At 40.2% G+C, this 26,572-nt stretch overlaps 2 protein-coding genes across 3 annotated transcripts in view; one reads left to right on the top strand and one right to left on the bottom strand.

Moving 5' to 3' along the window:
- Positions 1–1,792: 1,792 nt before the first annotated feature.
- LOC124253474 (glycine--tRNA ligase-like) lies at positions 1,793–16,139 on the bottom strand. Its single transcript, XM_046687259.1, has 17 exons — positions 15,840–16,139; positions 12,449–12,550; positions 11,637–11,736; positions 11,022–11,163; positions 8,885–8,973; positions 8,498–8,574; positions 7,982–8,127; positions 7,360–7,509; positions 6,754–6,916; positions 6,162–6,326; positions 5,708–5,815; positions 5,243–5,388; positions 4,614–4,699; positions 4,245–4,354; positions 3,982–4,075; positions 3,201–3,388; positions 1,793–2,610 (listed from the first exon to the last, which is right to left on the bottom strand). The coding sequence occupies exons 1-17, from the start codon at positions 16,083–16,085 to the stop codon at positions 2,500–2,502; spliced, it is 2,223 nt and encodes a 740-aa protein (XP_046543215.1). The 5' UTR covers positions 16,086–16,139; the 3' UTR covers positions 1,793–2,499.
- Positions 16,140–16,179: 40 nt separating this feature from the next.
- The window catches only part of LOC124253477 (probable tRNA N6-adenosine threonylcarbamoyltransferase, mitochondrial), a 16,898-nt gene continuing 6,505 nt past the window's right edge, over positions 16,180–26,572 (top strand). Inside the window, exons 1-10 of one of the 2 annotated variants that reach the window (XM_046687264.1) lie at positions 16,180–16,544; positions 17,268–17,369; positions 18,075–18,169; positions 18,928–18,990; positions 19,449–19,578; positions 20,556–20,760; positions 21,873–22,018; positions 24,043–24,173; positions 25,455–25,529; positions 26,050–26,172. In XM_046687264.1, coding sequence (XP_046543220.1) covers positions 16,428–16,544; positions 17,268–17,369; positions 18,075–18,169; positions 18,928–18,990; positions 19,449–19,578; positions 20,556–20,760; positions 21,873–22,018; positions 24,043–24,173; positions 25,455–25,529; positions 26,050–26,125 — 1,140 coding nt within the window. In that variant the 5' untranslated portion in view covers positions 16,180–16,427 and the 3' untranslated portion in view covers positions 26,126–26,172. Of the gene's footprint in view, positions 16,594–17,267; positions 17,370–18,074; positions 18,170–18,927; positions 18,991–19,448; positions 19,579–20,555; positions 20,761–21,872; positions 22,019–24,042; positions 24,174–25,454; positions 25,530–26,049; positions 26,173–26,572 lie in introns of both variants that reach the window. The other variant, XM_046687265.1, reaches the window with a different exon arrangement.

Below are 26,572 nucleotides of genomic sequence, written 5' to 3'. Positions count from 1 at the left end.
ATTCAAATTTTTATGCTATATCCATCTCCTTCAAAGTCTTGATAGTAAAATTATACGAGATCGCTCCGATAAATAGATGTAGCTATCTTTACTTAAAAAATAGGTTGGAAACTAACAGCTTTTGTGATTGGCTAGACTATTTTGATGGACCAGTCAGCGAACGCGTATGTTGCCGGTAAGGTAATGCTATGAAAAGGTGCGAAAATTATGTATCGCGATACGTATCGTATCGTGACCTTAAAATCGTGATACGTATCGTATCGTGAGACCCCTAACTACCACCCACCGATTTGTCTGCTCCAGATCACTGTTGACTTGTAAGGAATGGCAGAAAACCTTGAATACCCTTGTGATGCATCTGCTATACAACCTGAACATTTCAAGCTCAATTTATGTGTCAATTTCTACAATTTTACAAACTTTATGACTTTCACCTCTACAGTATACAGTATATTCTGTTCTGCTCACTTGTTTGATGTGACCATCACCGGTCAGTATGTTGACCACAGTCCTCCTGTCCCTCATCCAGTATTATAACGAGCTTTATCACTAGCGGAATAAACTGTTCCTTGCAGCATCTGCCTCTGTTGTCATTTGTGTGTTTGTGTAACAATGCAGTCAGCAATGGACCAGCATTGTTTTATTCAAATCTACACTACAGGAACTCAAAGCAGAGGACCACCATGAAGTGCTGACTTAACATGTGCAGTAGTCATCCACTGACTGCATCCTCCCTCTTGAATATCTGAAGACCAATTCTAACTTGGATCTTCATGGGTTGTGTTTAGAAGCAGACATGCAGTAGATAACATATGCGTGATTCTTGTTTCTATGTTCGTCAGCACCATGTTCTGGGGTTGTCAAGAACCTACAGTGGTGTTAAACTCACCAATTCTTGCAATTCTTTTGTGGCAGACATGGAAGTGATGGAGTCAGTTGAGGTCAGTGCTGCTTGGAGTACTGCTTCAGTCATACCGTAGTGTCAGCCTAATTGTTGGAAAATATACTCAAGTGATGCAGGTTGGAGATCTACCGCTTCAGAGAAAACCTGGAGATCAGGGTTAGGACAATTATGAAGACATTTTGAATCAGCTGATGAGGCAACTAATAGGACTAATAGGATTTATCCCAAGCAATTGCATGGAATGATTATGAAGACAAAACTAGGATAAGCCGATTGGTGACTGAGGTATGGATGGATAAACCAACACCTCTGGCAGACCTGTCCAGAGACACATCCTCCTTCAACAAGGAGTCAGTCACCCACTGCTAGTTTCAAGTTAGAACTGTATCACCATCTCAATGTTAAGATCGGATGGTAGCTCCGTAGGAAATTGTTTACGATATATTTTTTAATCACAGTGGTAATCGTTGTACTGAGCGAGTGAATCTTTCAGATATAATTGATTCCTGTATCCTGACGACCGACAAAGTCAGGAAGTTCTCAATGTGAAAGACAACACCAGTTATACGCCCTGATGTTTCCGGCTGGATTGTATCTGCATCAAATGGCTGTAGTACTTAGGTGGTGTTTGTATTATCTAGTGGTTTACTTCTGAAGAAAACATTTCATAATCAAAGCAGTAAAGTAAACCCAAAACTATTTCACAAAGCTGGCCTCTGATTGGCTCCCCACACATCATACATGTTTGGCTGTGCGGTTGACCGATGGTGAACGTGACAAGACCTAGATCTTCACAGAGTGAGGCAACATATCTGAGTGAAGTACCTGATTTGAATGATACCGACGCTCACTGCAGCTGAAAACAATTTCAGAACACAGGCACATCAGTTGAAATGGAGTGGTTTATTACATACAAATGTAACAGAACATACCTTAAAACCCTTCACATAAAGAATGCTATAAATCTGGAAAATAGTTTCGGTAAACATTGCACATGCTCATAAAGTTTCAGTGTGTGTAAATTTGCGTTAAAGTACAAAAGAGCCATGGAAGTGTTGTGAATGGCGTCCATCATGTCGTGTAGGAATGATGGATATCTGAGGTCGTTGAGCACCTTTGTCTTGTTCAGCTTTACTGAGTATTCCTCAATATTCTCACCTTCTTATGACAGACAACCATTTCTAGTCACCATGGCAACAGCTTCCAGACTTTGCCATGGTAGTTGATGTCAGACAGCCATATAAGTTGCCATGGTAATGATGTCAAAAGATCATTTATAGTTTCCATGGTAATGTTGCCAGGTAACAAGTACTGGTTGTTATGGTACCTCTGACATCAATTTAAGTCTCACGTTGCCAGGCAACCATTTCCAGTTACCATGGTAACTGCTGTAGTTGCTGCACACCTCTGTCAGTTGTGCTGTGGCTCCCACATGCTGTGTGACGTACATAAACAGAAAAGTATGTTCCCTTCCTCCATTCTTCTCAATGTATCACAGCTTCCCAAGAAGCGGGTGCCAAACAGCATTTGGCACTTCAGAATTCTTCATGAACTTTCACTGCCACGTATTGTCCTTTGGGGGGGGACATTATTGTTCACTTGGAACTGGCCTCCTGCTGCTCAAACAGGGGGTAATTGTTCAGCACGTTCTCCCACGTCCGCCGCCCAACAGCCAGGTCACGCACTATCTCAGGAAGCTCTTCAATCTGGAGATAGGGACAACACGTAACTCATTAACAGGAGTGAGGGAGTATGGTTCTACTCTGCTTTTAGCAATATTCCAGCAATATCACGGCTGGGTACACCAGAAATGGGCTTCACACATTGAACCCACGTGGGGAACTGAACCCAGGTCTTCATTAACAGGAAGATTTTATATTCAACATGACAAAGGTACCTGGAAGTAGATTTGAGATGGAACCCTAAAAGTGCAGTTAACCCCCAAACCAGAGATCATACCAGTAGGATTCAAACTCTCTCCATTAAGTGGATCCTATAGCTAAGGGAGGTAACTTTGCAAAATATGTATGATATCCTTATACCACTCTGAACTTATTTAGTACTCAACTTTATACAAGGACATTTCTGCTATTTCTTATATATCCCTATAAACTGTTGAGCAGTATACACGTAGACACAATTCTAAAACAGGACCCTCAATGCCCCCCTTGTATCATACTTCTAACAATTACTTTCATTATCAAACTACTGATTTGTTGTCTTGAGTTGACTAAAGGTCCACAAACAATATTTTAAAACATTACGCCTTCACCAGTATGTAGCCATGGTAACGTACCGGTGCCCTGACTTGCTTCAGTGTGTCCCTCTCTCTGAGTGTGGCGGTGTGAGGCGTCTTCAGGCTGTCGAAGTCGATGGTGATGCCGTAGGGGATGGCAATCTGGTCGGTACGTGCGTACCGGCGTCCGATGGAGCCACCACTGTCGTCCACTTTGTGTGACACGTCTAACTCAGTCAGCTGTTGGGCTAAACATAACACACAAGTGAGTGAGAGAGTTTACAAGATGTCAGCCAACAATATGAACATGAACGAGCAAGCATCAAGTGTAACAAGTTCGTCTGTTAATCAGAGCTGTTTTTTAAAACTACTCCAGCAACATCACACCAGACATGGATGTCCCACCAGTCACCCATGCTGGGAATCACAACTGATTTCACCACTGAAACACTTAAACCACTAGCCTTCTACATAGTTGTTATTGAAAGGAAATAATGTTGATAGAGAGAAGTACAAGTTACTGATATCTGAGTGAGATGTCAAAGACTCCAATTTCTACCACATGTTATCATCCATGAGTATCATGTTTCATGGTTCGGATAAATCTATTGGTACAATATGTATGAAACATTTTACAGCTTCATTGTATTATTGTTTACTGATTTGCTTTTCATAAAATCAGGAGATTGATGAAAACCACCCACATACACTACCGTTTTTGTCGTACTGCCTTGTAATTATATTTATACCATGTAACAGATAAAAAATCAGAAAGCAACTTCCTGTGTGATACAGAAGTATAATGCCCGGCCTACATGTGTATATCACCCCATATACTCACACAGCTGCTTGATGAAGGAGGCAAAGTCGGGGTTGTTACTGAGAGGCAGTAGCGAACACTTGTACGGGGCGATGATTGGCGGCAGCGTCAGGTACTGGACAAATACAATGTTGTCATACAACCAGTGCCATATTACTGAGTACCATGTCAAACACTGTTATCAAATACTCTTCCACCAATGTTACATACTTATTAATACATGTTACCAAAATGTAACAATTATGTTTATGACAAACAAGCAAGAAAAAACACATAATACTCACTGTTCTCTGCTCATCGCCTTCCCGAACTTTAAAGTTGTGTTCAAAGACAGAATACATGATTCTGCCAATACCAAATGAAGGCTCTATCACGGATGGGACGATCTCCTCCACTGAAATGTACAGCTGGCATATATTTCACATGAAGAGGGAACCTTTGCTTACATCACATGAGCCACAGCAACACTTTCATATATCTTCATCAAAGTGACCCTCAAACCACAAAATATTATGATTAAAAGGCCAGTACATCAACCTTTATAAAATCATGTATGAAGTAAAAGTGTAACGACTCATGATGTTTTCCATGGTTTATAAACACCCAGAAGCTTTGTCTTACTGTTCTAGTATCAGGCTACGGGAAAGACTTACCGTGAATGGTTTTGTCATATTTCTTGAAAGAGACCATTTCCTTTTTCACAGTAAACTTCTGGCCATCCACCTGAATCTCAGCTTCTCTGAAAAATGAATTGTGTTGCTTGCTGAGTGACGGACACCAACATGTACACAGAACCTACAGTCTATCACGTAGAACATTCTGTCATATACAGTCTTTCTGTAGAAGAATAAAAACAGGATAAATGCATGTTCATAATGTGCAGTGTTCATATGTCTTGGCTGACACACAGAGATTTTGTTGCCCAAGGGAAACAACTCTGTAGTAGCCAAGATGCCCAGGGGACACAACTCTGTAGCAGCCAAGATGCCCAGGGGACACAACTCTGTAGTAGCCAAGATGCCCAAGGGATACAACTCTGTAGTAGCCAAGATGCCCAGGGGACACAACTCTGTAGTAGCCAAGATGCCCAAGGGATACAACTTTGTACTACTCAAGATGCTCAGGGGACACAACTCTGCACTACCCAAGATGCCCAGGGGACACAACTCTGCACTACGCAAGATGACCAGGGGACACAACTCTGCACTACCCAAGATGACCAGGGGACACAACTCCATACTACTCAAGGCACACACTTTAAAATATGCTTTTATCAGCTTACCCTTTATCCTGCAGTGTCTGTTCAAGGGTAGACAACTCGTCCCCACTTAAACCAGTCAGATGAGCAGTCACCGCCTTGGCGTCTTTCTTGAAAGCCTTGCCGAGACCACCCTTCTCTGGCACACACTCATACACACTGATCGTCTTGTGGGATAGTTAGGGAATCATATATATGTAACCATGGTAACAGGGTGCATGCTTGAAACATATTAAAACAAATCAACTCTGACACAAAATCTACATTTACAGAATGTACAATGTATAGTTCCCTTGTTTCATTTAAAAAAGGCAGTTGTAAGAGTGGTCACTCGTCATGTCAAAAACCAGGCTTCAATTCCATTTCTGGTGTTCTGGTGTTCTCTGCAGTGATACTGAGAGAATATTTCTACAAGCGGTGTAAAACCACACTCACTCATATAAAAATGTGTAAAGCTGTAAAGCACAATAAACATCTAGAAAAGGATATTGGTTCGGGGAGTTTTCTCTCTGCAGCCAGCTTGACGCTTGTTGCCTTGGTGTGTTGGGTCAAGTCATAGCAGGACCGGTCAGCACACCCCACGCACTCGATCCAACCCTGAAACAACAATATAGTAACCATGGTAACAATAATTAAATATTGCTCATAGCATGTGAGACAACCCTGTCAGTTTCCATCACTATTGAGGATTTAAGAACAGAGACAAGGAGTTGTGAGTACACTGGTGTACATTATCATTAAGAACAGGGCTGTTACATATCGTTACTATCACATATTGGACCAACTGTATTCCTCGCGAGATTGTAGACCTAACACTGTGTTTCAATATAATTTGTTGATAAATTCACTGGTTACTGACTTCATGATTTGGTTAAATGTGAACCGATTTCTGTATTAAGCCTTGTGTTTACAGAATCCCCTCATAACAATGATATCAACATACATAGGACGTCTTCATCTCCGCGTCCCAACAGTCACAAGCATAGTGAGCCATCTCGTTGGACAAGTGCTGTCGGAAGCGGAACCGCTTGGAGTCAACGCCAACTTTGGTCAGAAAGAGGTAAATCCTTGCCATGAAGTAGCCTAGGGTTTCGTTGGCCACCAGTTTCTGGAAACACAGAGTGGTGAGCACATAAGCCCCGATTGTCCGACGACATGGATTAAATGTCACACAGATATTGGAGTCAGACCTGTTACGAATCAGGAAAATTATCAGAAAACTGAAAGGTTTCAAACATGTTCAAACTGAAATTTGTAAATAAGATCTGGAAACAATCTCTATAACGGCTGCAAAGATCCCTGAATGGTTCTAGTACAGAAGTCAATGTCGCAGTGCAACAAAAAGATGGAATTTTCCTGATAGGTTTGATTTATTAAAATACCACCAAAATCAAAACAAAAAGTGACGTATTGCATAATTATTGAGCTGATAACATAGGCAACAGACATTCTAGCCTATAACCCACAACAAGATCTGAGAGCTTGACAGTCATTACTCCAGGAGTGTGCTGGGTGTCTCTACGTTTGATACATACTGTTTTCACTGCATCCCCAATCTTGATGAGCTCCGGGGGTTTGCCGTCCATTTGGTTGCAGGCTGAGTACAGCGGGAACTCGAGGAGAGCGATGTCTGCAAACTTGGGGTGGTCTTTGTGGTCAGGGTCACAGAAATGCTCGATCTCCGCCATCGTAAACTCCCTACAACAGGAGAATGTACCATCTAGCATCCCTTGGTGATTATACATGGACAGATTCACCATACATCACCACGTATATACCCTGTCTGTAACAGCATCACAGCATCCTTACATTTGTAATAAAAACTGTGTCGCCATTTTCTGTCTTGACAACATCAGTGGCCATCGGACACCAGTTGACAGAGCCAGCCAAACCAAGAAATGTGAGATCTTCTCCCCCATGCATAAGGTGATGGCCTTTCAAATTCTAGGTATGAAAACCTTGCCTTATACACAACGTTATACAGTGTTTCAGAGTCAGATATTTCCACGGGGAACTTGACAGGGTGTCAATTAAACAGTTGTGAAACAGTGGTTGAAATCTGCCCAAACATCTGAGACAACCTGTTTTTATCTAGGATGATCCTTAATGAAATGTAAAATGAAAAACAAACAAACATCTACCTGACTCGGATGAGACCTGATCGGGGGGAGATCTCATTCCTGAAGGAGTTGCCAATCTGAGCACCGGCAAATGGCAGCTTCCCAGCATTAAATTCCAACAACCTCTTGAAGTTGACAAATATACCCTGGGCTGTCTCTGGTCTCAAAAAACTGTAACACACGGGAAACGTAGGAGAGTGAGTAAATATTGCTTTACCCCCAGATCGCAGAATTAATTTGAAGAATGTCCTCAAGAAAGAATGCAGTGGGCATAAACTAGTATCAACTGTTTTCAACAGTACTGATACATACATTTGAACATTACAAATGTCTATAGGTAATGCAATATCATCGTAAATCAATGTAGTCCACAAATTAACTCAACATTCAACATTAACCCACACCACAGCCCCAGAGACTGTGTTCAGTCTTCTAGATCCGTATCTGAACATTACAAATCCTCTTGAATATAATGCAAGAAAATCAGAAACACCACAGTCCACAAAATAACCTTTCAATTGGTTTAAAACGTTTTACTGGTTCTAGTTTGGATTTAAACTTTTAATGACCAATATTGGTTCTTCCTGTATGATGACAATTTGTGTTTCTGTCTTTGTCTGAAAACAACATCTGGTGAACCTACCCCTTGAGCTGGCCAGTCGGGCCGATAGACGTGGCAAACATCAGATTGAACTCCATTGGGTCGGAGAGATCATTGCCGGTGACGGGAGACTTCATGTTGTACTTGCGGAGACATTCCCCCATGTCGTCCTTGCTCATACCGTCAATCTACAACAAACAAGGACATCTGTATGTATGGTTCAACAGTTCAAGATACCCGATACAATCAGGGATGCCTGACCTTGCATACAATACTTGAGCTAAAAAGTGACCTGTCCAAGGCTACATGCAATGTGGCTGAGCAAAAGCAAGTGGGAAAGTGTCCCCCACAGGATCTGCCTATAACTTGTAATAATGATTTGACAAGCTGTAAAACACAGGATGTTGCTTTTGCAGATGTATTGTTTAACTACATCACAGGCCATTATTGTTTCATCACTAGAAGACACTTTCAGTTTAGTACTACATGATGAAACATAATTTATATGACCTGAATAACATTTCTTGTGCTCAACAAAACACAACAACAAATACTCACCATTGGCAAGATCTGCCTGATGGCTTCCTTCACCTCATCGGACGACTTCTTGTCAACCAACAACTTCTCCAGGTGAGCTACAATTAAATCCACGATACAGATATAACGGTTACCATGGTTACTGGATACATCACAATGACACCATGATTGATAGTGACTGTGGATTCAGAGACAAATTCTTGTTTGTATTTACATTTTCAATAAACCTATAAGAACTGACTCACTGAGTTTGGTTTTACGCCGCTTTTAGCAATATTCCAGCAACATCACGGCGGAAACCTATAAGAAACTTAGATGTAAAATGAACAAACGAAAGAATGATGACAGTCAGCAAAATATTCATGACATACATTTCTGTGAAGTGGTAAAGCAGATACAACTTCTCACCTTCAATGAGATGATCAGCCCTAAAACATTCGCCGTTCTTTAAATCCTTCACCATGTAGTCTTGGAAACGGTCAACATGACCTGACGCTCTGAAACACATAGGCATGTACTGGTTAAAGAGAATCCTGTGGATTATTTACGTGCACAGGATGCAATATTCCGTGTCCAGTAAAACCCTGACACTATCATGACCTTGGTAGTCAGCATGCTATTGTTAAGGTAGGGAACTAATCATTTGAGGACAATGTTTGGCCTTGTGAACAAAGGGAAACAACTCACTTGAGGATAATGTTTGGCCTTGTGAACAAAGGGAAACAACTCACTTGAGTATAATGTTTGGCCTTGTGAACAAAGGGAAACAACTCACTTGAGGATAATAATGTCACTTGAGGATAATGTTTGGCCTTGTGAACAAAGGGAAACAACTCACTTGAGGACAATGTTTGGCCTTGTGAACAAAGGGAAACAACTCACTTGAGGATAATGTTTGGCCTTGTGAACAAAGGGAAACAACTCACTTGAGGGCCTTGTGAACAAAGGGAAACAACTCACTTGAGGGCAATGTTTGGCCTTGTGAACAAAGGGAAACAACTCACTTGAGGATAATGTTTGGCCTTGTGAACAAAGGGAAATAACTCACTTGAACTCAAAGGAAACAACTTGAGGACAATGTTTGGCCTTGTGAACAAAGGGAAACAACTCACTTGAGGACAATGTTTGGCCTTGTGAACAAAGGGAAACAACTCACTTGAGAACAATGTTTGGCCTTGTGAACAAAGGGAAACAACTCACTTGAGGACAATGTTTGGCCTTGTGAACAAAGGGAAACAACTCACTTGAGGATAATGTTTGGCCTTGTGAACAAAGGGAAACAACTCACTTGAGGATAATGTTTGGCCTTGTGAACAAAGGGAAACAACTCACTTGAGGATAATGTTTGGCCTTGTGAACAAAGGGAAACAACTCACTTGAGAACAATGTTTGGCCTTGTGAACAAAGAACACAACTCACTTGAGGATAATGTTTGGCCTTGTGAAACAACTCACTTGAGGACAATGTTTGGCCTTGTGAACAAAGGGAAACAACTCACTTGAGGAACAATGTTTGGCCTTGTGAACAAAGGGAAACAACTCACTTGAGAACAATGTTTGGCCTTGTGAACAAAGGGAAACAACTCACTTGAGAACAATGTTTGGCCTTGTGAACAAAGGGAAACAACTCACTTGAGGATAATGTTTGGCCTTGTGAACAAAGGGAAACAACTCACTTGAGGAAAAGGGGTTTGGCCTTGTGAAAAAGGGAAACAACTCACTTGAGGATAATGTTTGGCCTTGTGAACAAGGGAAACAACTCACTTGAGGATAATGTTTGGCCTTGTGAACAAAGGGAAACAACTCACTTGAGGATAATGTTTGGCCTTGTGAACAAAGGGAAACAACTCACTTGAGGATAATGTTTGGCCTTGTGAACAAAGGGAAACAACTCACTTGAGGATAATGTTTGGCCTTGTGAACAAAGGGAAACAACTCACTTGAGGATAATGTTTGTGAAGAAAGGGAAACAACACTTGAGCCTTGTGAACAAGGGAAACAACTCACTTGAGTATAATGTTTGGCCTTGTGAACAAAGGGAAACAACTCACTTGAGGATAATGTTTGGCCTTGTGAACAAAGGGAAACAACTCACTTGAGGGCAATGTTTGGCCTTGTGAACAAAGGGAAACAACTCACTTGAGTATAATGTTTGGCCTTGTGAACAAAGGGAAACAACTCACTTGAGGACAATGTTTGGCCTTGTGAACAAAGGGAAACAACTCACTTGAGGATAATGTTTGGCCTTTGTGAACAAAGGGAAACAAATCATTTGAGGATAATGTTTGGCCTTGTGAACAAAGGGAAACAACTCACTTGAGGGCAATGTTTGGCCTTGTGAACAAGGATGACATTTGGGAGGCAAAACAGCAGTGGGAATATAGGGGGATAACTCACTTGAAACCATTTGAGAGACAACATAGTGGGAAGACATATGATTCACCTAAGCCATTTGGAAGACATGTCATTGGGAATAAAAGGGGACAACTCACTTGAAACAATTTGGGGAGACAACCCATGTCTGTGAAAGAAGGGAGACAACTCACTTTAGGACCACCTCTGGGGTCAACATGGCAGTGTCCACTTCCAGCATCTGTTCCTCCAGAATGAAGAACTTCCTCCATGTCTGCAGCAGGTTGGCCTTGACGGCACACCCCATGGGGCCGAAGTCATACAGACCATTCACACCTATAATACACACACAGATACTACAGTCAATATTCTCAAACAAAACAGATGTTAGTATAGCTACATACACTCAAACCCATCATGATAGATTGGTTTAGTGGTGTATAGAAGATTAATTCATCTCTTGGCATACACTTAAACATGTGTGCAAGGGTGACTAATACTCCAGACTATGACTCCCAACTTCACCTGATCAAGTTTTCCAAATTTTAATACTTTTCAAGTATTTGGTTGAACAAATGTTTCTAAATTCAAATAAGTAAACTGTGGTATTTGATTTCCCTAAAAATTGAAACATCATGATCACAATTTGCACTGCACCTCTCCTTCAAGCAAAGAATGTGATCAATCTTACCATTAACTCTACAATCAGTGAGGATTTCTTCAGGATTTCTAAAGTGTCATATACACATATTCAAGCTCGGTCATCTTTCTTATGTGAAACAAATACTTTGTAAGTAGTCATCACTCACCTCCATATATGGCAAATGACTGGTCATAGAAGAACCGTTGTTTCAACAAATCCTCCATTTTCCCACGGTCAAAGTCATCCTTTGGGGTCAGGGCCAGCTCCTGTAGCATACAAAGGGAGGTAAGAGAGTGGGGTAGGTTGAAAGGCACTGTTTAGTTGTGAAAGCATTTCAGAGTTAGTGAATGAATATAGTTTAATGCTGCCTTTAGCAATATTCCAGCAATATCATGGCAGGGGACACCAGAAATGGGCTTAACACATTGTATCCATGTGGGGAGTCGAACCTGGGTCTTCGGCACTTCGAACGAACACTTTAACCATTAGGCTACCCCACCGCCCCAAGTATTTCAAAACCCACGACAACAGGTGTTGTGCTGACAAGCAAGAGAGTGTGAGTTAACACCATGTTAGTGCTAAGACTGATGTAAGTCTCTGTAAGATAGTTTTAAGAAAGTTTCAGCTGTTCAAGTCCTAAGAGCTCTCTGCACAGGTAGACTTGCCGCCTCCTTTTACAAACAACTGTAGTACTCTGTCATAAGTCCCTGATAAAGTATGGACATGATGATTATCGTAGCTTCAAGATCATTTGGCCTATTTCCCACAGTGACCACACAAAGTGAGTGAGTGAGTGAGTGAGTGAGTGAGTGAGTGAGTGAGTGAGTGAGTTTTTACACCGCTTTAAGCAATATTCGGGGGACACCAGAAATGGGCTTCACGCATTGTACGCCTTCTGCAACCATGATATAGCTGTGATAGTACAGATATCCGTGCAGGACCATGTGTAACACATCAGTCAGTAGAGATCCTCCTCACCTTCTCTTCCAGCGCCCTCTTGCGATGTTTAAGCTCTGCTACAGCTCTCTGTAAATCAATGTCCGGAGCTTTCTCTGACTTCAGCTTCCGAACTAGATCACCCTGGAACAACAAACAACCTCTACCTCACTGGCTTTGCTAAAGTGATTGCTAATGTTAGTTTGTCTTTCTTGCATTCCTGTTAATATCAATGTTGCAAAGCTACTTACATATACTTCAGGGATAGAAATGCAATTTTATTCATGGCGCCAACTGCCATAGGGCACCAGACAGATAGTTTAGGTGTGCCCATACCCTTTGATGATTCAGTTGAACTTAAAATATCACAACAATTATGTTATTTCAATCTATTGTTAATAAATCATGTAAATAGAGATTATTAACGAGTGTGTTTCCATATCATTAATATCATATATTAGGAATAAAACTTGTATTATGTGAGCCTTTTATTCCTAATATATGATATTAATGATACAGAAACACACGAGGTTAATAATCTCTTTATCATATAATGTCATTCTTAAAATTACTCTTAAAAAAGTAGCAATTCGTACTTGAATTTATATGAAGACAATCGAGCATTCGCGTAAGAATATTTAGTGGTACACCAAGTTGAAGGTCGTTCATGGCTGCAGCATATGGTTGTGACTAGTTGTTAATACAGTGCAAACATAACTCATGCTTAAAAAAAGATCTTTCTGTCTAAAAAGAACAACAAAATCGGGCAGGGTTTTCCTGGCAGTGTTTTTATTTTCATTGCGGGTAATCACCTCATCAATATCAGTTTGTGATACCTGACGGAATCGACCCAAGAACCTCTGTCATCATTTCTTACTGAATCACCAATTTTGAGAATGGGGGCAGCCATGTTTGTTTACAAACAATGTAAACTTGCGACGACGTCATCAATGAAATGTTAATGTTTTAGGATTCGCATGGCGTGTATGGAGTTTTGTGAAAGTAGTTAGTGGATTGATGTAATTTGCATAGTTATCAGATTTGGATACCAAGTTTATCAGATTGCATTATTGCACCGATTACACCCTCCATTAGATGATAAACTTCTAAACTAGTCTGTCGCACAATCCCAGAAACATGTATTTTCCATTATACCCAGCCCTCCCAGCAATGGTAAAGTCCATTATACCCAGCCCCCCCAGCAATGCTAAAGTCCATTATGCCCAGCCCTCCCAGCAATGCTAAAGCCCATTATGCCCCCCCCAAGCAGTGCTAAGGTCCATCATGCCCAGCCCTCCCAGTAATGCTAAAGTCCATTATACCCAGCCCTCCCAGCAATGCTAAAGTCCATTATGCCCAGCCCTCCCAGCAATGCTAAAGCCCATTATGCCCAGCCCTCCCAGCAATGCTAAAGTCCATTATGCCCAGCCCTCCCAGCAATGCTAAAGTCCATTATGCCCAGCCCTCCCAGCAATGCTAAAGTCCATCATGCCCAGCCCTCCCAGCAATGCTAAAGTCCATTATGCCCAGCCCTCCCAGCAATGCTAAAGTCCATTATGCCCAGCCCTCCCAGCAATGCTAAAGTGCCCAGCCCTCCCAGCAATGCTAAAGCCAATGCTAAGCAATGCTAAAGTCCATTATGCTCAGCCCTGCCAGCAATGCTAAAGTCCATTATGCCCAGCCCTCCCAGCAATGCTAAAGCCCATTATGCCCAGCCCTCCCAGCAATGCTAAAGTCCATTATGCCCAGCCCTGCCAGCAATGCTAAAGTCCATTATGCCCAGCCCTCCCAGCAATGCTAAAGCCCATTATGCCCAGCCCTCCCAGCAATGCTAAAGTCCATTATGCCCAGCCCTGCCAGCAATGCTAAAGTCCATTATGCCCAGCCCTCCCAGCAATGCTAAAGCCCATTATTTCTGTGGAAGTAATTATCAGGTAAGTGAATAATGCGATGGAATTGGCTTATGGGCTGATTGATTATGGATTACAATCAGCTGATGAGTGAAGACTATCCTTGACTAGTTACATCAAGTGAACTTGTCTTCCAACAATGAAAATCTTTAGAACTTTTTAAAATCATGATCTCTTAACAAGTCAAGAGTGATCATCCACAGTGTTTAACAGTACTGGAAAGAACCATCAGGTGAAAAATGAAACCCCCAAAACATAGTGAACATTTTCTTTCAACTTCCATGATTAACTTGTCTTCCAACATTGAACTTCTGAATTTCTACCACCACAAAATGAGTGAAAAGAGGAGCTTCTCTTAAAAATTCATTTTATTTGTCATTTGTGAAATTCAGGGTCAGCATGGCAAGCAGACAAACCAAATAGTGAAATATGACATGTCTCATCCGCTGACCACACAGGATTTATTATACAGGAAGTGATTTAGATGCGGTCCCGTCCCCCAGGCAGATTCATAGTGTCATCAATCAAACTAAATCAAATATATAATTTAACACAAAATGTTTTCGAAGGAAAATACAAACTGAACTAAAAACAACAAGTTGAACAACCCCATAATCTACATTGTAAACATGGTGAACACTCAATCACTATTCATTTCTTAAACAAACATTTGAAACAAGTCATGGTCAGTAACTTTTCTCTTGCTCCTTGTTCATATGACATAAGTGACTCTTATCATCCTTTAACTTCCTAATCTTCCAAACACCTTAATCAGCATGTAAAATCATATGTTACAATTTACCTACACTTCCTCATCTTCTACTTTCAGGAAGCTTCTCTTTCTAGAGAACTTCTCATTCTTTATTTTGTTCTCAGTAAACCAAAAATATGCAGAAATTACATGCATAACTGTTGCAAATCTATTTCTATTTCCCAATTTCTATTTCTATTATTGAATGCTTAATGATTTCATTGAATTCCCAAACACATAAAACATGTTAAATACTGACATGTGATAACTAAAATCGTCGGCCTATACATGCAAATACCCTACCTAGTTGATGACAGTATTTGATACCCAGTGGTAGATCATATTTCTCTTGTATGAACATATCCTACAGAACTACCTTATGATTGACACCTGGACTGAGCTCCACCAGTTTCATGGGAATTATTTATAAAAATAAACAAAATGTGAGTAGTAATCAAGTCAAGTAATTATTAAATAAATCAGCTACACATAAATCACCCATTATCAAGAAGCCAAGAAACCTCATTTGATTAAAGATTTGATAGAGATGTTAATTGACTGAAAAGTTTGACAATTTCTCACCACGTCATGAGTATAATTCATTTTAACGCAAAAAAATGTAGCTCTTCGTGGGCATCATTGGATTGGTTATCCTGTTAATTTTGTACATTAAAGTATTCTATAACTATCATCAAATATAGATGTAGTATGTTTCCTTGCAAACAATTAACCAGCTGGAGTAAAGTATACCGTGCAATATGCCACTCATTACCTGTTCTTTGACGGATGCTCGGAAAGGGGCTAACTCTGCTTCTATCTGTGGATCCATTTTAGAAAGGTTTCGCAATATCGAGCTTCTCTTCTCCTTCTGCTGTTTTGATCCCCACTCAGGATCTCTAGCCTTTATATACTGCTGACTCGTGGACGATATGCATGCGCTAATCCGGTGTAATCCCGTCAAGGGAGCTAAGTGACTATGCCTCACCCACTGGCCAAGAATGTGAAAACAGTGTTTCATCAGAAACTGACAATTGCCACGCTCAAGCTCTCCCTCACCGAGGTTTAAAGGACTTCCGGGTCATTGCTTCCAAATACGTTTCTTTTAAGTGTAACAACAACAAAATATAATGGTTTATGAAACCTACAAATGATACTACATACAAATTGTATTCGTCTCGGAAATTATTACTAAATATATTGACCAGAAAACGAGAGTGTAAACGTGATTATTTTGTCTATTTTCTCCTGTCGGTTCTCGACGGGATGCATTGTGGGAAAACAAAGATGTCTGCGCCCATGAGGCATGTCAGCCGATGTTGTCAACGACGCATCTCAAGTTGTCTAAGATTGACAGGGAATAATGAATCAAATACACACAATCTCTCAGCTTTTTCGACATATTTTACTTCAAAGAAAACTGTCCTTGGCATCGAAACAAGCTGCGATGACACCGGTGCAGCTGTCGTTGATAACAGAGGTCGTGTTCTTGGGGAGGCCTTAAATTCCCAAATCAAAATACATGTGGAGTACGGAATAATTTGAAAAAAAATGAATTGTACATAATTACAGCATTAATTTTTTAAAATTGTTATTGATATTAAAGTAGATAGAATGTCAATTTATGTTTCTGTTTAAGTGTTTATTATTATCAGAGAACTTCATAATTGTGTATTCATACCAATGTTAAAGGGCAACTACAGGCTATAAGTCAGTGTGATAATACTAGTGTGATAAGTCCATTTTGTATTTTTTTTCTGGGTGTGAATTGTATTTAGTTTTTAGTTTTTTCATTTATCATATAGTGTCTCTTAAACACTTGTACAGAGCAGGGGTGGAAATAACCCATTGCCTGACGTCCGAGTCCGGTGTTTTTTACTGTCGGGCAAGCAAATTTGTATATCACACTGTACTGGTGTCCAGTTGACTTTCCAATGTTAATTATGTTGTTTATTTAAAAATTCAGCAAGAAAACGGTCAGTATAGTGGAAAAATTGTCAGGGCAAGTGACTTTACATGTGCCACTGTACCGGAGTACACTATCAATTGTAAAGTTATTTCCACCCCTGCAGAGTTTATTAATTGTATATGTAGCTATAAGGTATTTATTGCATTACTGGAACATAGTGACTGGTGCTTAAAAGAATAGTCCATAGTAGACTGTCATACATGTATATGTTTAACCACTTTTAAACACTTGTAGAGCTGGTGGTATTCTTCCTCCTGTGGCTCGGGGAACCTTCATGTAGAGAGCATTAGTGGAGTTGTACAGGAAGCTTTGGGCCGAGCCAGTATGACAGTGCATGTGAGTGGTGTTTCATTTTGATCCTAAAATTCAGTTGATGAACTTGTCAAACATATGAAACAAAAATGTTCATTTTGTCATTTTCAATCGCTTCATCACGATACATATTAGAGAAATATTTCTTGCAATCATATTTGTTTGGAACAGTTTCTTCAGAGCTGTTCTATTCAAACAAGTCACATTTATTCAGATAAATTAAATTTCTAATAGGTTTTAAAATATGAAAAAAAAACATATGCGTAATGTGTAATTAATATTATTGATTTTCACTGTAATTTCAGTAAGGTTTACAGTATCTAATGGTTTCACTGTAGTTATAAAAAGATGCTGACCACAAACTGCAAGTCTATCAATGATGTAATCTACCTGTAATCTTGTCCCTGTCCCATTAGTCAGTACTGGACTGTAGATGTTGTGAATATTTTGATGTCATTGACAATACATGTGTATTAATGAAATAGTTTCAGCAAGATAAAACCAGTTAAAATGTTTTCAAACCATACAGTCCCTAGTTCATTATGTTCAGTTCATTTTTGTGTGTCATTTTCTAGGTATATATTCACTGATCAGATATTACATTCTGTGGAACACTTCCTGAACATTACTTTGAATACTGTGTGAAGTATCTTGACCATGTAGCAGATGGGAATCATTGGGTATTTAGCAACCAACTGTAATGATTTCTCTCCTTTGACACCTGTCTAGGATGTGGACGCTGTTGCTGTGACGGTGGAACCGGGGCTGGCACTATGTCTGAAGGTCGGGTTGGACCATGCCAAATCTCTAGTCAGGCTGTCAGGGTAGATCTACATTTATTATATGATTCATGTTTGAAAATGTTAGATTTGATTTATGATCAGGTGATACTGTATATATGTTTTAAACTGATCTGTGGTTTTCATGAAAATGTTGGATGCATATAATGCATTTTAGCGCTTTGAGCACCCACTTAGTGGTTGGATTTAGCGCTGTATAAAATTTGTCAGTATTATTATTATATAATCAGTACACCTAATCGGCTTCAGTGGCAGGGAGGCATGTGATGTCATTTGATTGTGATGTCATTGCAATGGATGACATCACAGTGGTCTGCAGTACTCCCCTGAGTGATATCTCCTAAGATAGCCTGTCTTAGATGATAAATATGTAGATGTTATGTAAATGTGTATGCTATACTGATTTCTTGAAATGAATGTCAGAATATTGATAGTATATAGAACTGTAGTTTACAATGCTGTGATTGTATTACAATCTTTCTGATGACATTCAGCTGTGGGCAGAGGTACAAGTTGCAATATTTAGATGTCTTTGGGGTGAAGGGTGGTCTGGAATAGGAGACTATTCTGTCACAGAACCAAAATGTCTGGAAGCATCTTAACATTTGTGAAGTTCACACAATACATGGCTTTTCAATTAGATGAGAGATGAGTCACATGACAAGTAATTGTTAAAATATTCAAATATGTTTTGAGGAATGACAGGCCAAACTATAATTCCATATTTGTGATATTTTGGAAATCAGAGAACACTGTTAGAGGCAACCATCATTTTGTTCCAGGAAACCGTTGATACCGATCCATCATATGCAGGCACATGCTCTCACAGCCAGAATGACCGACAGGTAACTCGACAATCTCTTGGAATGATCTTTTGGCCCTATGCCAAACCTGTAAATACTATCTATTTATGTTTGTATATGTGAACATCTATTCATAATTATAATGTCATGTAAGCATGTACTGGGAAATAAAAACGTTAAAATAAAAAAAATTAAAAATCTCTTGGAATGAAATCTATGCATGTAGCAGGTATACTGTCATTCACTTTGCCGGTCATATCTTGAAGAAACAGAAATGTCCATTCACAAATGTTTGTAAGTTAATAAAAATTGCTGGTGATTTTATGATATTTGATTGGAAATTGAAGTTTTTGCATTTGTTTCCAAAACGGCAGATAATTGCACCATGCCTGATTATCTGTTCTTCAATAAAGAAGTTATATGTTGGCGAAAAGTTTACAAACATAGGGGTTTTACTCTGACCTCAGTTGACCTCGGTTGACCTCAGTGTTCCATTACAGAGTGGACTTCCCCTTCCTAGTGTTGCTGATCAGTGGCGGACACTGCCTCCTCACAGTGGCGAGGGATGTTGCAGACTTCGTGTTGCTGGGAGAGAGTCTGGACGATGCTCCAGGGGAGGCCTTTGACAAGGTGGGCGTCGCTCACGATGGGATGGTCAACCTCTCTGGTTAATGCATCCATTGTATCCCTGTCCTGGAGATCTGTGGGCAAATGTCAATCATTGGATTGTCAGGTCCTGACTGAAGTATTTATGGAGTGCTGCGTGCAGTGTTAAACAACAAAACATACAACGATGGAAGACGTGTTTGATTGTTCTAATCCCAACAGCAGGGGAGGTTCCCGTTTGTCTGATGCAGTTATTTACAGGATGTTGTGAAATATGCTGAAATATAGCAGGAAACAAAGAAACATCAAGACATCCGCCAATGTAATGGTGGACATTGCTCCAGCTGAGTGACAACACAGAGCTCTCTTCCAATGAATGATCTTAGTGTTACAGCTGTCTTATGTTTTAGCATAGAACCGAGATGGATCAAATAGGATTCATGTCATGATTTCTAAATCTGAGTGGATGATAGTGAGTTTGTATTTATGTCTCTGTTAGCAGACTAATACTGTAATCCAGCAATATGGTGGTGGTGGAATTCAGAAATGGGCTGCACATGGACTTGAATCTGGACCTTTGGCGTGACAAGCGAACGCATTAACCACTAGGCTACACCACCATCCTTCTAAATCTCATTTCTGTGTTATTAATGATATTTGTGCTGGAACACTACCTGTGTTTGAATATTTCATAAAAGTGGTAAATATAAACTGAATCACTTTGTGATTTCTCCAGAATTCTGCTAATGTAACGGTTCAAAATGTTAACTGACCTCAGAGATCAGATCTAGTTTTGAATTTCAAGATTTTGTTAGACCAAAGACCTGCCGAACATAATATTTGGAGGTAAAACATTCCCAGATTTTGATTACCGATAACGTTGGAGTACTTGTTACTTTACAGAAACATACACTCAATCTGTCATGTATTTTCGGTCAGGGATGCAGATGCAGTAATCTGCCAGAGCAGTTTGAGTGAAACTATCACCTTTTTAATTACAGATTGCTCGTCAACTAAACCTGAAAAACCTTCCACAATTCACCAGTGTAAGCGGTGGTGTTGCCATAGAAACCATGGCTAGTCAAGGTGACCCCAAATCCTTTGACCTGCCTCTGATGTTGACACAGGTTCGGACCTGCGACTTCTCTTTTTCTGGTCTGAAATCTCAGGCAAAGAGGATCATAGCACATGAAGAGAAGAGGCAAGGTGAGCCATTCTGGTTCTCCCAGGGAAACACCCTGGACTCAGTCTTGCTAAACATTGGTATCAGTTTAAACCATTCTGTTATGACTGAAACAAGGAACTGTATCTTCGAACTAGAATAGGCTTTTAGAATAGGAAGATACAGGTTAGAATTGGTCTTCAGCAACCCATGCTTGTCGTAAAAGCCGACTGACAGGATTGGGTGGTCAGGTTCGCTGACTTGGTTGACACATGTCATCGTATCCCAATTGTGTAGACTGATGCTCATGATGTTGATCACTGGATTGTCTGGTCCAGACTCGATTATTTACAAACTGTCGCCATATAGCTGTAATATTGCTGAGTGTGGCATTCAACAACAAACGAGCAAAGATTAGGCTTTTGCATGCCTTTATATACACAACCAGAATATCTTGAAGTAGTAAGATTTACCTCCCCTGGCATCTTGTCATACTGATGCTTAATATACAACAGACGTCCGATTCAGTCGTATTGCGGGTTTGATGAGTATAGCTCTATGCTGAGCCAGCATTCAGTGAGGTGCATTGATTGGTCATTGAGTACGAGAAAATAATTAGGCAAAAAATAATTTGTGAGAGCTTCTTGTATATTGAACACAAGAGAAAGTGTATCCAATGGAACCATGTAGCTGGAATTTGCAACAATATCCATGAGGAAAGAAACACTTGTAGCTGTGGTTGAAATCGACTTTGCAGGTCTGAAAATAATTTCATAGCTGTTTTATCAGTTCTATTTTAACATTGCATTTAATAGTGTGAAATTATTTATTTCTTCCTTTTGAGTGTTTATCTTATCAGTGATGTTGTGCCACCTTCAGCAAGTATCACACTGTCAACTCCAATTTCGGAACATTTTCTTGAGATATCAGCCTTTGGTCAGGTCAAATAGATCCCTGACATTTTTATCTCCAACAACACATCAGTTTGGAGACCATGACTGTTGTGTTTGAGACCTTTGGGACGCCTGTATTCTATACACTGACGAACTAGTGACGTGTTTGTTTAGGTGTGTCCCGAGATGATATTTTACCCAACGCAGCAGACATCTGACGCCTGTATTCTATACACTGACGAACTAGTGACGTGTTTGTTTAGGTGTGTCCAGAGATGATATTTTACCCAACGCAGCAGACATCTGTGCCTCTTTCCAGTATGGAGTCTTGAAGCACTTGGCACGGCGGGTTCAGAGGTCACTGTTGTTCTGTGAGTTGAGTGGCCTGCTGCCGAAACACAAGACCCTGGTAAGGATATATAAAACTGTACCCCAAGGTGTATTGTGAAGTTCTAGATCTGATGTATCTTACAATAGTTTGTAGCGGTTAACTGTGGATGCTGTGAAATTGTTTGTGATAATGTTTGTGATTCTTTTGAGCTTTGATGGTTTTCCTTCACTTTCTCTCATGGACTCAACAGGTCCTTGAAAGAAAAGCCTGATTAATATATTAACGGCATGCATGTAGTAGTTACGCTGTCTAAAAACGAGAGGTTTGTCCAGATAGACGATGGGCGAGCCAGTGTTCATTGACAGCTGAACATGTCAAGGGCGTAGCCCGAGACACAATATTCAGCTGTCAATCAACACCGGCTCGCCCATCGTCTATGTGGACAAACCTCGAGTGATTGGATAGCGTAACTGCTTTGTACCATGCCCACATTGTGTGTTTTCAAAATCTGTGCGGGATGTTTGAATTTGAAATCATTCTGTGTCACAACCAGCGATGTCAAGTCATGAGTGCTATAGACCTTACATGGTCACAAAAAAATTGACGAAGTTGACAATAATAGACTGGAATGGGATGATACAATCGAAGACACATTTTTTTTCGCAAGCTGCTGAGGTTATGAAAACTCAATCGGCCGTGTTAGATGGGTTGACGAGGGGCCTATACAGCTTTTTGAGACGGGGTGCACATTATTGAGAAAAGGAGGGGTGCACACTTCATTTTGACCTGAGTTTCAATGGTCATTTAACAAACTTTCAGCACAGCACAAAAGTGTGTGTGTGTGTGTGTGCGCAGGTATCGCGTCGTCCCTCCGGATCCGCCTATGTTGACTCAGTTGTCAGTATCTAACACAGACGAAAGTGCAACGTTTCCTGAACTTTACAACTAAACACTTTACTCAGGTCATAATAAATTATGATGTACACACGAGCTCTCGTTTTAGATTGAAGTAACTACTACAAGGGGTTTACATTGAGACTGTTTTATGTGTGGGAACAGTAGGCGTGGTCTGCTAACCTGTAGTGGGCCAATCAGATAGCAGCGGTCAAAGGGAGACTGTTTTATGTGTGGGAACAGTAGGCATGGCTTGCTAACCTGTAGTGAGCCAATCAGATAGCCGCGGTCAAAGGTTACTTCAAGTCGTGGTCAAAGGTTACTTCAAATCGTGGTCAAAGGTCACTTCAAGCCGTGGTGTAACTATTAGATAGACCACGGGTAAGATCAAAGGGACCGCCACCAGGGCATGGTACAAATTGATATTGTGGTGCCTCCTGGAGAACTGTGGCAATATATATATATAGATGGCTAGATGGCAGGTGAAACATGACTTAATGTCACATTCAAGATGATTGAACTTCTACAGCGACATGCGTGCTCCCAGCCACTGTTTCATGGCCAGCACACAACAATACAGCTTTAATGTTTACTTTTGTGTCATAAAAACATACTAGTATATTCTCAAATGAAATAAATCACTTCAGTATTTGGCACAATCACATACTCAAAGTAGCATTCATGTTTGTCTCATGCTTAAATTTCTGAGTGCTGTGCTGGTATTTGAACCACAGACCTTCAGGTCTGAAGTCAGACGCCTTGTCCACATGACCAAAGAGGTTAACTCTTGTCTATGGATGTCATCTATGGGATTACTTCACGCCCTGCTACATACTCCCCTGTCAACAGGCTCCTCCCGAGCTGCAGAGCAGGGTACTGAGACGTATTTTGCTCAAATATAATATGAATGCGTTTAGCCCACGTTGAGCGCCAGTGTAGCAAACATAAGATTTCTGAGTCCCATGCTTGGATTCGAACCACGGACCTTCTGATCCAAAGTCGGATGCCTTGTCCACATGGCCAAGGAGGTTAACCCCATCAGCAAGCTGACAAGGTAAGGATGTCATCTGTGGGATGACTCCATGCCCTGCAACAATAACCTGATGGTGTGATGCTCACTCTATCAACCACAAACCTGGACCTGAACTCGGAGCTATTCCCTCAACCCTGGAGTTGAGTCGTTGTCATGTACAATTGCTATGTTGTAGGTTGTGTCTGGAGGGGTGGGAAGCAATCAGTTCATCAGATCGGGGCTCCAGAAGGTGTGTGACATGTACTCCACACAGCTCATCTGTCCACCGCCTCGTCTGTGTACTGACAATGGTGTAATGATTGCCTGGTAGGTGGCACTAGAGCTCCTCACAGCTCATCTACCTCAACAGTGGTGGAATGATTACCTAGAACTCAATACAGCTCTTCTGCCTTTTATGTGTACAAACAATGGTGTAATGGTGTGATGGAGTTATGTGGAGGTATTGTGGAGGTATTGTGACACCTTCACAGAAAGTATATGACCGCCTATAACTGCTTTAGATTTCTTTTAGAACAATAGTGTCATTGGTCAAAATAGTAAAGAAATGGATGAAAACTATCTTATTAGAGAAATGGGATCAAATCATGTCTTATTGTGGTTCCTTAGGATATATGATTTCTTAGAGTTTAGTCCAAAGTTTTGAAAGATAGAGGCTGGGTGATAAACCAAAGTATGAAAACACTTGATCAGAATATGTAGCACTTGATCAGAATGTGTAGCACTTGATCAGAATGTGTAGCACTTGATCAGAATGTGTAGCACTTGATCAGAATATGTGTAGCACTTGATCAGAATATGTATCAGTTGATTAGAATATGTAGCACTTGTTCAGAATATGTGTAGCACTTGATCAGAATATGTATCAGTTGATTAGAATATGTAGCACTTGTTCAGAATGTGTTTAGCACTTGATCAGAATTAGTATGTAGCACTTGATCAGAATATGTGTAGCACTTGTTCAGAATATGTATCAGAATGTAGCTTGTTCAGAATATGTGTAGCACTTGATCAGAATATGTATCAGTTGATTAGAATGTGTAGCACTTGTTCAGAATATGTGTAGCACTTGATCAGAATGTGTATCAGAATATGTATCAGTTGATTAGAATATGTAGCACTTGATCAGAATATGTAGCATTTGTTCAGAATGTGTAGCATTTGATCAGAATATGTAGCACTTGATCAGAATATGTAGCATTTGATCAGAATATGTAGCACTTGTTCAGAATATGTAGCATTTGATTAGAATATGTAGCACTTGTTCAGAATATGTAGCATTTGATTAGAATATGTAGCACTTGATCAGAATATGTAGCACTTGATCAGAATGTGTAGCACTTGATCAGAATATGTAGCATTTGATCAAGAATATGTAGCACTTGATCAGAATGTGTAGCACTTGATCAGAATGTGTAGCACTTGATCAAAATGTGTAGCACTTGATCAGAATGTGTAACACCTGATCAGCATATGCCTACTATTTCTGTACACTGATGCTGTAAAGCCAGTTTGTGTAACACCTGATCAGCATATTCCTACTATTTCTGTACACTGATGCTGTAAAGCCAGGTTTCTGTGTATTGTTAGGAATGGCATGGAGAAACTACTTTGTGGAAAGAATTTCTCAGCAGCCGATCCTGAAGCTGTCGACTTCCAGCCCAAGTAAGGTGACTTCTGTAGCAGTACAAATATACCGAGGGACAAAATAAGGGATCACATGAGAGCACAAGTGTTCCTTTATTTTGTCCAGGTTTCTTCATAAGCTATCCGATACAAAGCTTGTGAAGAAACCTTGGAAAAATTAAAGGAACACTTGTGCTTTCATGTGATCCCTATTTTTCCCTCAGTATATGTTAGTACATGGATGTGGAGGCACTGTGCTTTAGAGTTACTTCCCTTAACCATTTCAGGATCTGTTGATTTGGTCCTTGATGTGCCATTACCACACTCACGGGTGTGACTAACAATACCTTTAACATTGTGAACTTTCAGGCATTCTGTTCATCATTTGAAAGAAATACAAAATAGTTCACTTCTTATCCAGCGAAAGCGATAATCTAAAAAATATGTTATACTGTTGAAACAGATTGTTCCAATTTTTCACTTGAAAAACGACTGAATTGTTCATGTCCCCTATTAACCAGTGGTTGACCTGCTTGTCAGTATACATTCTGCTCTACAGGTCCCCAATTGGTGAGGACATATCCAGTTCTGTGAGGGATGCTGCCATCAAGCTGTCGCCGCTCAAACTGTTATAGTGGATTATCTACAACAGACCATTTTACTGTTATAACCTGGCAGTGATGTAAGTATAATACCCCTTTATACTGTTATACTTGACATGGGTGTGACTATAATATACCATTATACTGTTATACCTGGCAGTGATGTAACTATAATATACCATTATACTGTTATACTTGACATGGGTGTGACTATAATATACCATTATACTGTTATACTTGACATGGATGTGACTATAATATACCATTATACTGTTATACTTGACATGGGTGTGACTATAATATACCATTATACTGTTATACTTGACATGGATGTGACTATAATATACCATTATACTGTTATACTTGACATGGATGTGACTATAATACCATTATACCATTATATATATACTATAATATACCATTATACTGTTATGTGACTATAATATACCATTATACTACTACTTGACATGGGTGTGACTA

The sequence above is a fragment of the Haliotis rubra genome, unplaced genomic scaffold (genome assembly GCF_003918875.1).
Source record: "Haliotis rubra isolate DU_JTF1 unplaced genomic scaffold, ASM391887v1 Scf541, whole genome shotgun sequence".
Classification (NCBI taxonomy): Eukaryota; Metazoa; Mollusca; class Gastropoda; order Lepetellida; family Haliotidae; genus Haliotis; species Haliotis rubra.
The sequence above is the reverse complement of the archived record's forward strand: the minus strand, read 5'-3'. Positions and strand labels throughout refer to the sequence as shown.

Excerpts from the sequence above, each read along its gene's own strand:
- LOC124253474 (XM_046687259.1), bottom strand. The coding sequence starts at position 16,085 with ATGAAACACTGTTTTCACATTCTTGGCCAGTGGGTGAGGCATAGTCAC. Across the intron at positions 4,700-5,242 it reads CAGACACTGCAGGATAAAGG|AGAAGCTGAGATTCAGGTGG; the intron begins GTAAGCTGATAA and ends TTCATTTTTCAG. Across the intron at positions 2,611-3,200 it reads TGAAGCAAGTCAGGGCACCG|ATTGAAGAGCTTCCTGAGAT; the intron begins GTACGTTACCAT and ends CCCTATCTCCAG.